Below are 14,163 nucleotides of genomic sequence, written 5' to 3' on the forward strand. Positions count from 1 at the left end.
ATGATTGCAGCATTTTTCATCATGGTTGCAACTCGCCCATGTCAACGGTTGTAGCAAAAAAACAATACAGTTGCAACAAAAAAGAATGACTGATGTATCAAATTTGTATAATGGTTGCAACATTTTTTCATCATGGTTGCAACTCCGCCTACAAAACTCCGGCGAAGTTTGGTTGCAACTCTCATGGACGTGGTTGTAACTTCTTTTATCAACGGTTGAAGCTTTTTTATGCCGTTTGAAGCTTTTTGCACACCGCTTGTAGCTTTTTTTAATACATGCATACACACAGATCAGTCTATGGTAGAAGGCAGGCATGTCATCTCCCCTGTGGCTCGGTCCGAGCACCGACGATGGTGGTTTTGCAGCAGCGCCATCGAAGGGTACGAAGGCGTGCGGCGGTGCCTGCGGGGGAGGGGGCAATGACGACATGCACAGAGGAGAAGCACGCGATGGCGGCGCCTGCTCGCGGGGAGGGGGCGACGACGACTTGCGCAGAGGGGAAGCACACGACGGCGGCGCCTGCGCGGGGGGAGGCGGCGACGGCGACATGCGCGGGGGAGGGGACGCGCGCGATCTGCCTAGATCGGACGAACGCGGTGGGCGCGCCGTGTATACACGTTTTCCTTAAAATAAACCTTTCGTTCTTTTGAGAAAGAATGCAAATTAAATTGGGACTGGGAAAAATCTTACTCCCTTCATCCGGAAATACTTGTTTTAAAGATGAATGTATCTAGACTTATTTTAGTTATAGATACATTCATTATATCCATTTCTGGGACAAGTATTTCCGGACGGAGTGAGTATTTACTTGTGGATTTTTTTTTGGCTCTCGTAAGCCAAGCTTTACTGCTGTGATGCTGTCTCTGGTACCTGTACCTTTCTTTCTCTTCCTCCTCAGTCCGAAGCCAATCTCCCATAGTCCACCACCGCGTGCCCTACGGCTGTCGCTACCTCGCGTCACCGTCGACGACTCCTCAATCCCCCGCACGACCAACCCCTACTCCGCCCCCCCCCCCCCCCCCCCCCCGGGCGCCCCTGCCCCCAGCACCACGCGGCACCCAAAACATCCAAGCCGCTAACGCGCGTAGCTGCCATCGTCGTCACCGCCTTTCCTCGTCGCGACATCGCGTTCCTGCCTTTTTCCATCCGGTCTGCAATTTTTGGCCATTAGGTTTTGAGGTATGAGTTTGTTCTCACCAACTGTTTACTTAAAGCCCACTGGCCTCGACAATTTCTGGTCGTGCCGGCGCACACATCCGGCACGCCATCTAGATCCGTCCCTGCTTGACACATACTCCTACTAGGGTAGGGTTGAGATCATTGTTGGCTTAGTGTCAGTTCCTCACATTTTCTCTTTTCATTATGCTTAAACTTTTATGTTCTTAGTTATCATTTCTTATCATTTGCAGTAACACTGGACAGAAATGGAGAATATGCAGTATGCCGAAGAGCTCGTGAGGGAGTTTCTCGTGTTCAGGGGTTTCACGAACACGCTGCAAGCTTACGAGGCAGAATTGTCTACCGAGATCGGCAGGAACTTTGAAGTAGACAAGATCCTAGATTTAGTGTTCTCAGTGTACATACCAAAATACCAACTGGATAGACTGCTAAGCATCTTCAGCTTTTTAAAACAGTGTTTCACTTCACCTGCGGACACAGTACTCTACACAGCGCTTCTTAAACTGGAGCAGTCAGTATTACGTTATTATGTTGTCAATGCTTTGAAATCTGGAAGGCAAGAAAAAGTTGTTGAATTCTTTAGCGCAAGCGGCAATTATCTGATGCAAAACCGTGAAGATTGGCTAGCATGGTTTGGTGCGTCTTCTTAGCCTTCTAGTGCTCTGTTGCCCACATTGTGTCTGCTTCAACTTACGCTTTGCCAATCTCAATGACAATATGCAGCTATACCGTATATTAAGAACCCAAGCTTGGATCCACAGTTCCGTATGTATTTTTCCAAAGAATGGTCAGACACTTTGGTTCTTTCATTTCGGAACTTCTTAAGTGGGATATTCAATGGTACTCATATCCTTTTACAGCAATAGTATTCAATTTTACTCAAGTTAGCAGGATGCTTTTTATCTTTCCTAATACACAAACTTCTTAGCTGAGTTATAATTTATTCACATTCTTGTTGACCGCCAAGCTAATATTATGGTTTGCTTAAACACTGTTTTATCCTTAAGTTTTCCACGAATCCCAGCTCTTATGAAGATTAGCACTGAGAAGAATATGATCAAGTGCCTCAAGAGTGACATAAAGCAACTCAATAACAAATTGTCAGAGCTGCAAGCATTGTTAGAGGTCAAGGAAGTTGAGCTATCTCTGTTGAGAAGGTAAAACTATGCTCTTTGGACTGCAAAATTGCTCATATATCTTCAGATGCATGGCCTTTTGTAATTAGGCTATCATCTGTTTGCAACTTTGCATACAAACAGCTGGTTACAGATGGGATAAAACTAGGAAAATTATGCCCATCAAGTGCTCTTAGCTTCAGACTACCCCCTCTGTTTCAAATATAAGGTGTATTAGTTTAAAAAAAAGTCAAACGTGTGCATGTTTCCCCAAATTTCTAGAAAATAATATCAATATCTATAATACCAAATTGATATCATTTGATCCATCATGAAAAGTATTTTCATATTTTATATATTAGGTATTGGAGATGTCGATATTTTCTTCTGTAATCTTAGTCAAACATACAATCGTTTGACTTGCACGAAAACTGATACACCTTATATTCTGGAACGTAGGGAGTGTTAAGGTTACATATCTTATCAATGTAGATGGAAGAGCATGACGTAAAATGTGACTGCTAGAGTTTTTATGAATCTCAAGCTCCTAAGGGTATCTGCTAAATATTTCATAACTGATAAATACAGGAATGATATTACTATTAATTCCGGGCACAAGAATTTACTCAAGATTACTACAGCTGGTTCCTCCGTTGGGGGACAAGCTTTCTCAGGAGTCTATGAAGAATCCTCAACTTCAAGTACAACTGTACAGGGTGTCTATTCACAGACTTTGAGTTCAGCAAAATCAAGAGATGAGAAATTGTGTGATTCTTCTCGGATGAGCAATGCAGGTTGGCTCCTTTTACTAGCTATAGTTTTTTCTTCATACAATAATTTTTTAGACTCTGGTTTTTCTCAAGCATATGTATGATTATTTACCATTGGTTTATGCGAGGTAAATAAGTATTTTTGGTCTACCTTTTTCCCCACTAGACATAACCTTTCCTTCTCATCAACCATTCAGATATCCATACTTTGGATTCCTTTTATGCTTCACCGAAGATATATTTCTATTTTGACGTTCTTCAATGTATTTGTTCTATAATGACCATTTGGGTAACTACATTTGTCTTATAAATGAAAACCTTGAAGCATAATATGTTCCTTTTGTTGCAGAAAATGAGCAGATTTTGGTGACAGAGGAAGACTTTCCTGAAGTGAAGGTGGATTTTCAGGTAAGCTATAGTTTATGCCTAGTAATTATCTATCTTTGTGGTTTCCTATATCACTAATTAAACTTGCTAACAGGAAACATTTTTAGGCCATAGCAGTTCAATAAGTAGCTGTCGATTTTCTGCTTCTGGATCAAATATTGCTAGTTCTTCGACTGATGGCACAGTGAGGTAACTGCGCTATCTTAATTCTGATTTATTTTTTGCCTAACTGGAAGTTTCTAGATTTTGACCCGTTGATTTTTTAAACTCCTATAAAGAATCTGGACATACGACTCATCAACACCATCATCAAAAAATGCCACTATATACTGTGGGGCTGAAGTCAGCGCACTTTCTTGGGAATGCAGATCTGACCGCTTGGTATGCCCATCATATATTTTAATTCTACCACATTAGTTTTTCTACACCATTTCACCTTTGAAGAACATATTTTAAGACTTCTGTTTTATCACCCATTTCTCTTGACAATAGCTGCTCATAGGCACAGCTAATGGAGGCATTAAAGCTTGGAATGCTGATGCCAAGAGAGTTGTTTGTGACCTCAGTACATCCAAGGACTTCCCAAGGTTAGAAGTTACCACCTATTACTTTGGGGCTCGCAACTGTATCTATGCTGATGAAGCTTTTCAATTTCTCTCAGTGTGCTTGATTTGAAGTGTAGCCCTGTAGATCCCGTGTTCGTCTCTGCAGCTGCATCAAGACGGTAAACTTCAAAATCTCTTGCTTCGTAAGAAATCAGTTGCCAGTTACTGCAAAATGGCAGCTTCTTTCTCCTACAGAAAAGCGTTACTGCTAAACTTCTGTCTCTGACAGCTCACATATCAATTTAAATTTTAAACTATAAGTAATACTAGTTTCAGCACGGCATATCTACTACTACTTTTTTTTTTCGAGAAAGCGCAAAGGACCTTTGCGTTTCATTATATTGAAAAGATAGAGTTTGTTACAATCCTCCTAGGAGGCAGGATACAAGCATTCTAATGCTACTTAGTGTACATCCCATGTCTGCGGTAGGATAACCCGAAGCCCTTTGGCTCCAGCCCGTGCCCATAAGGTAGCCTCCTCCTTGATTTTTGACATTAGTGCAGCAATGGAGGGTTGTGCCCTGTCAAACACGCAATCGTTGCGGTGCTTCCATACCATCCAGGGTAGGAGCAGGGTGATGGATGCCATCCCTTTCCGCTGTGGGTGGGGGGTGTTGTGTTGCGCGCGGTTCCACCAGTCCAGCAGCGAGTCCTCCTGGTTGGGGCATCCTACTGGCAATCGAAACCACGCGAGGACCTCGTGCCAAATCTGTTGGGTGAATGGGCATGCAATGATGATGTGGTGGATAGTCTCAAAGGCCTGGTCGCATAGAAGGCATCGTGGATGGTGCTGTAGGCCGCGACGGGCGAGGCGGTCTGCAGTCCAGCATCTGTCCTGCTGCGCAAGCCAGAGGAAGAACCTAACTTTTGGCGGCGTCCATGCCTTCCATATCATCTTCCAAGCAGGGCAGGTTACCGATCCATGGAACGTGGCGAGGTAGGCAGACCGTGCTGAGTACGCGCCCGTGGCAGTCCATTTCCATATCAGGCGGTCAGGTTCGTCGGTGAGGATGGTGTCCGCGATCATCTGCCAGAGCTGGAGAAACTGCCCCATCTCGTGTATGCCAAATATGCCCTGGATGTCGCGGGTCCAGCTATTTCCTTGTTGACCTTGTGCCACCGTCCTCTGCTTCCGCCGTCGCTTGGGGCAGCAGGCGTATACCAGTGGCGCGATCTCGCTGATTGATCGCCCCTGGATCCAGCGATCCTCCCAGAACAGGGCCATCTGCCTGTTTCCCAGCTCCATGGTCCTGGATCTATGTCTGTTTGTGAAAATCATAGCCATCTCAGCCTTAATGCAAGCCCAGCACGCTCAAGGTCGCGTACGCCTAAGCCTCCAAGGGAGATAGGCCGGCATACGCGTCGCCAATTGACATGGCAGTGCCCTCCTTTAGCTTCGGCTCTTCCAGCCCATAGGAATCCTCTCTGTATCTTCTCGAGCTGCTTGATGACTCGCTTGGGCGGGGCGAGCACGAGGAGCTGGTGGATGGGGATCGCGGCGAGGACTGACTTTACCAACGCGAGGCGGCCGGCGCGGTTTGTGAGGTGCGCCTTCCATGCCGGCAGTGCATCTGCAGTCCGGCTCACGACCGGTTGCAGCTGCGCCGCAGTGGGTCGTCGCACCGTGAGCGGGATGCCGAGATATGTGATGGGCAGTTCTACGATTGGGCATCCCAGGTGAAGAACGATCGGTCCAGCCTCTTCTTGGTTGCAGCGTAAGAGTGTTGCGGAGTTCTTACCAAAGTTGACGTGCAGTCCTGACACTCGCCCAAACAGTAGCAGCATCTCCTTGACTGCAGTAATGTCGCATCGCACGGGGTGGCAGAATAGCATTACGTCGTCCGCGTAGAGGGACATCGCTGGGATGGCGCGACGTGGATGTAGCTGTTGTAGGATACCCAGCTCGACAGCGCGCTTGACCAGCCTTCCCAGCACGTCGACGGCGAGGACGAACAGCTGCGGCGATAACGGGTCACCTTGGCGAAGCCCGCGCCGGTGCCATATGGGAGGGCTAGGCTCCCCGTTGACAAGCACCCTAGTGCTTGACGTGGATAACAAGATTGCTAGCCACTCCAGGAATCTATCTCCGAACCCGAACCGGCGCAGCACCTCGAACAAGAATGGCCAAGCTATGGAGTCGAAGGCGCGCGCTAGGTCGAGTTTGAGCAGCACTCGTGGCGCTCCCAGCTGGTGCAGCATCCGGGCTGATTGCCTCACAAGGACAAAGTTGTCGTGGAGGCTGCGGCCGGGGATGAACGCGTTCTGGTTGCGGCTCACCAGGTCATTCAGCTTTGGCGCGAGTCGCAAGGACAGAACCTTGGCGTAGGTTTTCGCCACGAGGTGTATCAAGCTTATTGGGCGATAGTCGCCCAGGCTGCTCGCGTCGGGTCGCTTCGGAATCAGCGTGAGGAGGGCCTGGTTGAGCCGGCCAAACCCTCGCCCTCGCATCTCGTAGAGCTGCTGGAACACGGTGACGTAGTCGTGCCGGATAATATCCCAGCAGGCACGGATGAACTCAGCAGTGAATCCATCCGGGCCAGGCGCCTTCCGGGCCGGCAGTCGCTTCACGGCGCTCCAGATCTCGTCGGCCCCAAAGGGCGCGTCGAGGTCGAGCAGGTCGCGAGGCTCGATGAGCTGCTCCAGGTCTAGCGCGCAGTCGCGCTCCACCGGCGTGCCCAACAGCGCGTCAAAGTGCTCGAAGGCCGCCTCCACCATATCCCTCTGGTCCGTAAGAATCCGATCATGAACGTTTAGGTATGGATTCTGTTCTTCTGCCTGCGGTAGGTGCATTGTCGATGGAAGAACGAGGTGTTGGCGTCCCCGTCCTGGAGCATGGTGATGCGCGACCGTTGGCGTGCGATGGAGCGCTCCAGGGAGGCCAGGCCGAGGTGGACCAGCCTCAACTGTTTGTGCAGCCATTGCTCGCTGGGGGTGAGGATCCGGGTCTCTTGCGCACCATCGAAGCGCAGACACAACTCCCTGGCTATCGCAAGCTTGTGTTTCACATTCCTGACGGAGCGCGCACTCCAGCTAGTCAGGCTGCGCGCAGTGGCTTGGAGGCGAAGCGCAAGGCGCCGGAATGGGTCGTCGTCGTGGACAGAGTGCCATGCAGCTTGCACCGTTTCCTGGAAGCCGTCGAGGCGTAGCCAGAAATCTTCAAAATGGAACCGTGGGCGTCCTTTTGGCAGTGGCGAGCAATCCAGGAGCAGCGGGCTGTGGTCCGATATAACGGACGCAAGGCAGCGTAGGTGGCATTCTCCGTGCATGTCCTCCCAGTCGGATGTGCACAACACACGGTCCAAGTGGACCAGGGTGGGCGGTGACTGCCCGTTGGACCAGGTATACCGCCGTCCGTTTAGGTAGATCTCCTTGAGCGCCAGGTCGTTTATGAGGCGTCGGAAGCGGCCCATCATTCGCCTGTCAAGATTCCCATTGTTCTTGTCCTCGTCTTTGTATATGAGGTTAAAATCCCCACATACCATCCATGGGCCGTTGCAGCCTGCACGCACATCACGGAGCTCTTGCATGAACGCTATTTTTGCCGCGTCGTCCTGTGGACCGTATACCGCGGTGATCCACCATGGCGTCCCTGTCGCGGTAGAGAGCTTGGCGGAGACAGCGTTTGTGGTGAACAAAGGGTCTGTGATGGACACCACTTTGCTTTTCCACGCTAGGAGGATGCCTCCTCTCGACCCATCGACGGGTAAGTACGTGTAATCATCGAACTCTGATCCCAACGCCTCGAGGACGGTCGACGAGCAGATCAATGCCATCTTCGTTTCTTGCAGACATACAACCGATGCATTCGTTGTGCCAAGGAGCGACCTAATGCTCGACCTGCGCGCGCGGGCGTTCATGCCTCGCACATTTGCCACAACTATCTGAAGGCCGTGATCCATTTACACGAGATCGACGGGCCTTGCGGTGCGACATGGCTAAGTCGCGACAGTGGCGACGATGGGGTCGGAGGGACTCTGACGCTTCCTCGAAGGTAGATGGAATCTCCCGGTCCACCAAGGCAGCGATGGCTGCGAGCACAGTCAAGGGGATGGGCGTGGCGAATACCCCATCATAGGCGCGCATCTCGGCCTGCGTGATCTTCTGGTCTAGCCCGATGATGCCGAGTGTGCGCAGGACTTGGACCTGCGCCCTTCTCTCCACGGTCGGAGGAGCGGCTGACTGTGCAGCTTTGGTGGCTGATCTGCCGCGGCGCTGGGTGGGGGAGAAGTTCAATGGGCGATGTCGTGGTCGTCTGTCGGGTGTGGGGAGAGCAGCGCTGAGGTGTTTGGTGGCGGCCGTGAGGAATTCCCCCAGCGTGAGCGCGCGAGGCTTCGTCTTCCGCACTCCTGTGCGACGCATCGTGACCGGAGGCGAAGCTAACTTGCCAGGCGTTGGGGTAGACGACACGGGTGCAGGCTCGTCGTCGATCAGCTGCGGCGTGCATGGCGTCTCGGCCACAAAGCTGGGCTCCTGGCTCAGTAGCGCAAGGGGCCTGAGCGGAGGTGGGCCTGCACCCGGGGTTGCTGCGTCTGGGCCTTCGCATGGGCCGTCCTCGTCGGGGTCAATACCGGCCGGTGTGGCGGTGGAGGCACCGCTAGTCTCGTCCTCCCGCGCCAGGCTGCGTGTGGGCCAGTCTGCAGAAGACTCCAAACCAGTAGCAGGGCGTGACCCAGGCGAATCGCCACTTTGTTCCGACACAGGATCAATGCCAGGGGCGTAGATGGGCCCCGCTGGCTGGGTGTCCGGTACGTCGCTGCAGGGAGGGGGGTCCTCCTGATCCCGAGGTGCGCCCTGGTTGGTCGCAGCGTTGCTGGGTCCAATGTGTCCGCACGACCCCGCGCTAGGCGACATGCGGTTTGAATCGTCGTTGGTCCGGGCCGCAGTCGTGGGTGGGTTCTGGGCCAATGAGTGCTCGCCAGCTGGCGGTGCTTCTGATCCTGTCGGGCAGGGCGCTGTTGGCACGACAGCTTTTGCAGGAGCGGCCACAGGGGGTGGCCCCTTTGGCTGCCAAACCCGCTTTCCCCTTTTGGCAAAGCGACGAGGGTGCTGGGCTCCGCCACGCTGACCGGGCCAGCCGTCCATCTTGTTCCCCGCGTAGCGTACTGGCGGTGGCGCTGCCGAGCGAGTAGATGGCCAGTTAGAGACGGCCACCCCGTCGGCTCGAAGCGCACGGCCTGCCGTGTGCCAGCCGAGGGTGTCGATTGCCATGCCATCTGCACGGCCGGCCGGCGGCGCATCGTTGCGGCGGCGGGCGCGGCCAGGTCCTGGGCCAGTGGCCGGGTCGTTGCCCGTTCCAGCCCCTCCGCTGCCGTCGCCAGGGTCTGCTCTATCCCCCGCGCTACGGGCGACCGCTCTGTCCACCTCGGAGCGAGAGAGCGTGACCGTGAAGGGGTAGATGAGCGTGCGGACAGAGGGCGCGACGGATGTGGAGCCGGAAGGGATGAGCTCAACGATCTCGAGTTCGCCGGAGCGGCGGATGAGGCTGGGGTCGTGGGCGCGGCCAGAGAGGCGGAACACGCCTAGGTCTGCGCGAGAACGCGTGTGTGGGTGGAGGCGCTCGATCCACACGCTGGGTCCGAGGATGTGCTCTGCCGTTGCGAGGTGCCAGGCATGGGTGGGAATACCGCGGAGCTCGAGCTCAACGCGATACTCGAACGCGCCGCAGCCGGCATGAGCGAGCTTGCTCCAGGGACGAAGCGTGAGGGTGAAGTGCAGTCCTCGCACGAAGTGTTCGCCGCGGAGTCGGTCCATGGAGTGCTGGGAGCCGAAGATGATGAGGAAATCCTCGGGGTGGTGGGAGTGGACCGTGAAGTCCCCCTCCTCGAGCTGGAACGAGCGGTACATCTCGCCGGCGACGTCCTCCGGGGTCTCACGCGGCCTGGTTCCAGCGATGGTGGCCACCAGGGCGCGGGACAGCACCACCTCCGCCTCCTCCATCTTGACGGAGCGAGCCATGATGATGCGCGCTGGCACAGGGCCAGCGGCCATCGGCGCTGCCGGAGTTGGGGCCGGAGGGGGTGGGGCTGCAGCTTGGCGTGCGGGTGCAGCACGCGGCGCGGCGGCGGGCAGAGGCGCAGGCTTGGCGCGCAGGTGGGTCTCGCAGTCGCGGGAAACACGGCCGGAGATGAGGCACCGCCGGCACCTGACATCATTGGTGCAGTCCCTCACCCTGTGGTAGCGGTCTAGGCAACGGAAGCACAAGCCGGCAACCTCCTCCGGGGAAGGGCTGCGCGGGCGTGGCGGGCTAGGCGCAGGCGTACGACGAGGCCGGCGGTGGTGTTTGCGCCGGGGATGCTGGAACCCGTCCGCGTCCAGAGTGACCTCGCGTCCGACGCGGTGCACCTCGGAGCGGGGTCCCAGGCGGTCCTTGGCGGGGAGCTTGCCCGCAGCCGTCGCCGTGGCCGCCGCGGGGCCTGCCGCCTCCGGCGCGGCGGCAGCAAGTCGCAGTGGGGCCGCCGGCGTGCGCGCGGCCTCACAGTACGAGCGCGCCGAGGAGGACTCCCCATCGGACTCGGCCCAGCGGCCCTCGCCGAAGGAGACGCGGTCGCCGGAGCGGGAAGGGGAGGCACAGGGAGACGCCATGGAGGTGGGGTGGGGCTTGGAGGAGCGCTGCCGGCGGGAATCGACGGCGGCGTGGTGGGGGTGGGCTAACCTAGGCTAGGGAGGGGTGGGAGCGGAGCGGGGGTGGGAGCGGAGCCATATCTAGTAGCTCTCAAATACCATTGTCTTATTGTACCGTCATCTTATTTCCAGCTTTAAATTGCTTTTCAGGCATGGATCAACTATATTTGACAGAACAGGATTTGCTTCCTTGACAGTATGGCATATGAAAACATGGAAGCCTCTGGTACAGATTTTTTCTTTCAACCCCTTACCTTGAACCTAGCTGAAGACTCTAGCCAGTAACCTTTTCGTTATATATATCCGTTTCTTCTATTTGAAGACAGTCCTCCCTCTTGGCGAGGATCCACCCGCTATTACTTCACTTTGCTTCAATCACAACGGGAAGATCTTGGCAGCCTCTGCAACAGATGGAATGATTCACATGTTTGGTATCCTTTTAGTGTAATATTCCTTTACCATCTTTATTATGTTAATTGCCTTTGACTTGGTATTGGTATATCATTTATTGCTTGAGGACAGTTAGAACTTGGTTACGTTGTTTCTTTGGGATATTATTTGTGTTTTATGATTGTTGGGGCCCATAGTACTCCCTTTACTGCACATAGACATGTCTGCTGGTCTACAAATCACTGGATGGCCTGCCCATGACTCCCCTGTCAGCTCAGTTCTTTTTGGGCCAGCTGAAACAAGCATCTTCAGTTTAGGCTCAGATGGAAAGGTATATAGCCCCTTTTAGTGCATAAATGCAACTCTGTTGATGTATATATGCAAGTAGATAACACAACGGTTATTGTATGCACCATATGTACCATTGGACCCTGTGAGTTATACAGTCTTGTGAATTCACATGCTTAATCAACTTTAAGCAAAATAACAACTGTAGCATTGTTACAGGTTAACTTTGACTTCGTACTTGTATCAGTTGATTTTTATATACAAATATGTACCCCATAATCTTTGGCTTAGCTTGCGTGGTTGTGTTGTACCTAATGTTAACTGTATGATCTTTAGATATTTGAGTGGAGCTTGCACAATCAAGGTCAGATTATTTGGTCAAGAGATTGCAGTAGGTAAGAGTATTTCACAGTTGGGGAATCATCATTGAATTACAAATGGCAGCTAGTGTTGGTTTGGTAAAAATGTACGTCAAACCTTCATTTCTTTCACATAGGTGGTTCTCGCTTCCACTTTTATTGTAGTAATGGGAGTGGAAAAGTTTTTTAAGTATGCATATAATATAAATCTGTGTACCATCCATATCCACTCCTGCAGTATGTAATTTTTTTTTCAGCCAATCAAAAGAGATTAATTTGAACTATTTAGTTTCAAGCAAAACAATAGTTTTCTAGCAAGATCTCTATGCTAATAGATAGACGTCACACACATTGCACACCAAACTGTTTGTCAGTCCACAGGTTTAAGGAAAACCAGTATTCCCTTGAAGCCTTTCCTATATGGGATCTGTAGACAGTTTTGTATGCATACTGAAACTTAGTAATAGCACAGAATTTGAAATTATTAGGATGCATCAAATCGACTAAGTTTTTTTTCCACAACAATCTTGAGCCCCATGTGAATGCACAGCCTCTGATATCGGATAATATCTAATGATACGTTAGATTTCTTGATATTTGGTGAAAATTTGAAAGAAACATTGTTATTTGTGTACGATTAAGTTAGACTTAGACAGTTCGGCTAGTTAAATTTGTGCACACGGACGACTGGGGTACTTCTTTTTGGTATGAGAACTGCTAGACTATCGAATGCTCTACCTGATTGGACTCTTATTTGCCAGAACAGCATGGTATATTGTGTTGGTGTATTATGCAACTGGGAAGCATTCCTTTCTGATTTCTCCTAATTTGTCTTTTGTCACCAGGTTTTGTAACCCTGAGAGCTTTAACAAATGCATGCATGAGGTAGCGTTGGATTCTAATGGCAAGAGACTTCTTGCTACGTCGGGTTTGGTTCGGGCTCCAATATATCAGGTTTGCACATTGTCCACACTCCCTTAATTAAGTTCGTTTTGCTGAAGTAGATAGATAAACCAATCCACCCTATCCCTTTCAGGTGCAAGGCCATGAGACAGGGTTGCGGACGCTTCCTCATACTGCATCTATAACAAGTGTGGACTGGCACCCCACGCGGCCAATCTATGTTACTGGTTCTGAAGACCACTCTGTCCGCGTCACATCCATTCTATGATATTTTACGTTGAGCAGTTTGCCCTTGAGATTTTGTTGATTGCCCGATGCGACCAGAAGGGCTGCTCCGTAGAGACCTCCAAGAGATGAACCAGTTTCATCTTCCATGGGTCCTCATGATATTCCTGATTATCTCACCCAGATAGATCCTTTTGCATTGGAGAACTGTCTCGTGTTTGTGTTTGTAGACTTGGTGAGTCGGCGAAACTATGTTGTATGAAACGGATGAACACATCTGTGATCTTTTACATGGCAGGAGCCTAGGGGCTTTACAGCAGGTTTCTCCCATTCTGATCAAAAGCAATCAGGGATCAATCCATGCCTTGCACCGACTTTTTGTGATGTACTCCCTCTGTTCACAAATATAAGTTGTTTTGACTTTTATCTGATCGGCTGTATGTAGATGTGTTTTTGTGTTTTTTTTAAGGGGGGTGTTTTTGTGTGCTGTTTTTTTTAAGGGGGGTGTTTTTGTGTGCTTGTTCACTCATTTTGGTCCCTACATATTGAAATATTGAAAACATCTTACATTTGTGAGGGAGTATTACTCTTTGAGCGAACCAATCTGTGATTCGATGGTTAGAGGGACTGGTATCCTTAGTTCATTGGTATCCTTAGTTCATCAGGGTTCAAGCCCTAGTGCTTGCATTTATTTTTGGATTCATTGTAGGATTTACGGTGATGCGCATTCAGTTGGGGAGGACTTTCCTGCGGATAACGAGGCGCCTATGATGATTTTGTAAATTTCAAGATGATATCGTGGCTCAGTCTTTCGAAGATGCTTATAGGAATATGGCTTTTTTTTTATAATGGTGAGTGTATGTGTATGTATATGACCCATCAGTTGATGGTTTGGGGCTAATTAGGATTCTATGTTGTTAAGCCACCAGTTCATGCAGCCGTTATTGCATGCACCATGTATAGCCAGCATGCGATAATGGCGCCACCTGCAGCACCAGACGAGGAGTAGTGGAGGCTGGCGTCGTGCATGTAGTGGGTTAGTGATTGGTGTAGTGGCACATGCACGATCGTGCATGTAGTGGGTTAGTGATTAGTGTAGTGGCACATGCACGATCAGCTCTGGCTGTCTCAAGTGTATATATACCCCAGCTTAGAGCCTAATCAAAGTGCGTTGAATAATCTCTCTCTCTTTCTCTCTAAACATGGTATCAGACACCACCGGTCTGCCCTCTGCGTAGGCTCCCGATCTTCCTCCCGCTTCCGCCATGGACGCCAACCCCGTCCTCTCCCCCCGCTCCTCCCTTGATGGCGCCGCCGACGT

General features: G+C 51.2%; 1 protein-coding gene across 3 annotated transcripts; it reads left to right on the forward strand.

The window, feature by feature from the left end:
• The first annotated feature begins 1,023 nt into the window (after window positions 1–1,023).
• Window positions 1,024–13,268, forward strand: LOC123430797 (WD repeat-containing protein 91 homolog). 3 transcript variants are annotated; one of them, XM_045114636.1, is made up of 16 exons: window positions 1,024–1,179; window positions 1,410–1,815; window positions 1,903–2,025; window positions 2,195–2,336; window positions 2,883–3,088; window positions 3,414–3,472; window positions 3,546–3,640; window positions 3,730–3,832; window positions 3,944–4,038; window positions 4,113–4,175; window positions 10,828–10,903; window positions 11,000–11,108; window positions 11,286–11,398; window positions 11,692–11,750; window positions 12,560–12,668; window positions 12,751–13,268. In XM_045114636.1, exons 2-16 carry the CDS (start codon window positions 1,425–1,427, stop codon window positions 12,883–12,885), a joined length of 1,878 nt encoding a protein of 625 aa, XP_044970571.1. In that variant the 5' UTR covers window positions 1,024–1,179; window positions 1,410–1,424; the 3' UTR covers window positions 12,886–13,268. The 3 variants fall into 3 exon arrangements, 2 of the variants coding, with proteins under 2 accessions (XP_044970571.1, XP_044970579.1); XM_045114644.1 differs by lacking the exon at window positions 1,024–1,179 and adding an exon at window positions 1,203–1,305; XR_006622986.1 differs by lacking the exon at window positions 12,751–13,268 and having other exon boundaries at window positions 1,041–1,179; window positions 11,692–11,821; window positions 12,560–12,648.
• Window positions 13,269–14,163: the final 895 nt, after the last annotated feature.

Source organism: Hordeum vulgare, chromosome 1H (assembly GCF_904849725.1).
Source record: "Hordeum vulgare subsp. vulgare chromosome 1H, MorexV3_pseudomolecules_assembly, whole genome shotgun sequence".
NCBI classification, from domain to species: Eukaryota; Viridiplantae; Streptophyta; class Magnoliopsida; order Poales; family Poaceae; genus Hordeum; species Hordeum vulgare.

Excerpts from the sequence above, each read along its gene's own strand:
- LOC123430797 (XM_045114636.1), top strand. The coding sequence starts at position 1,425 with ATGGAGAATATGCAGTATGCCGAAGAGCTCGTGAGGGAGTTTCTCGTG. Across the intron at positions 3,473-3,545 it reads AAGTGAAGGTGGATTTTCAG|GAAACATTTTTAGGCCATAG; the intron begins GTAAGCTATAGT and ends ACTTGCTAACAG. Across the intron at positions 11,109-11,285 it reads TGGAATGATTCACATGTTTG|ACATGTCTGCTGGTCTACAA; the intron begins GTATCCTTTTAG and ends TACTGCACATAG.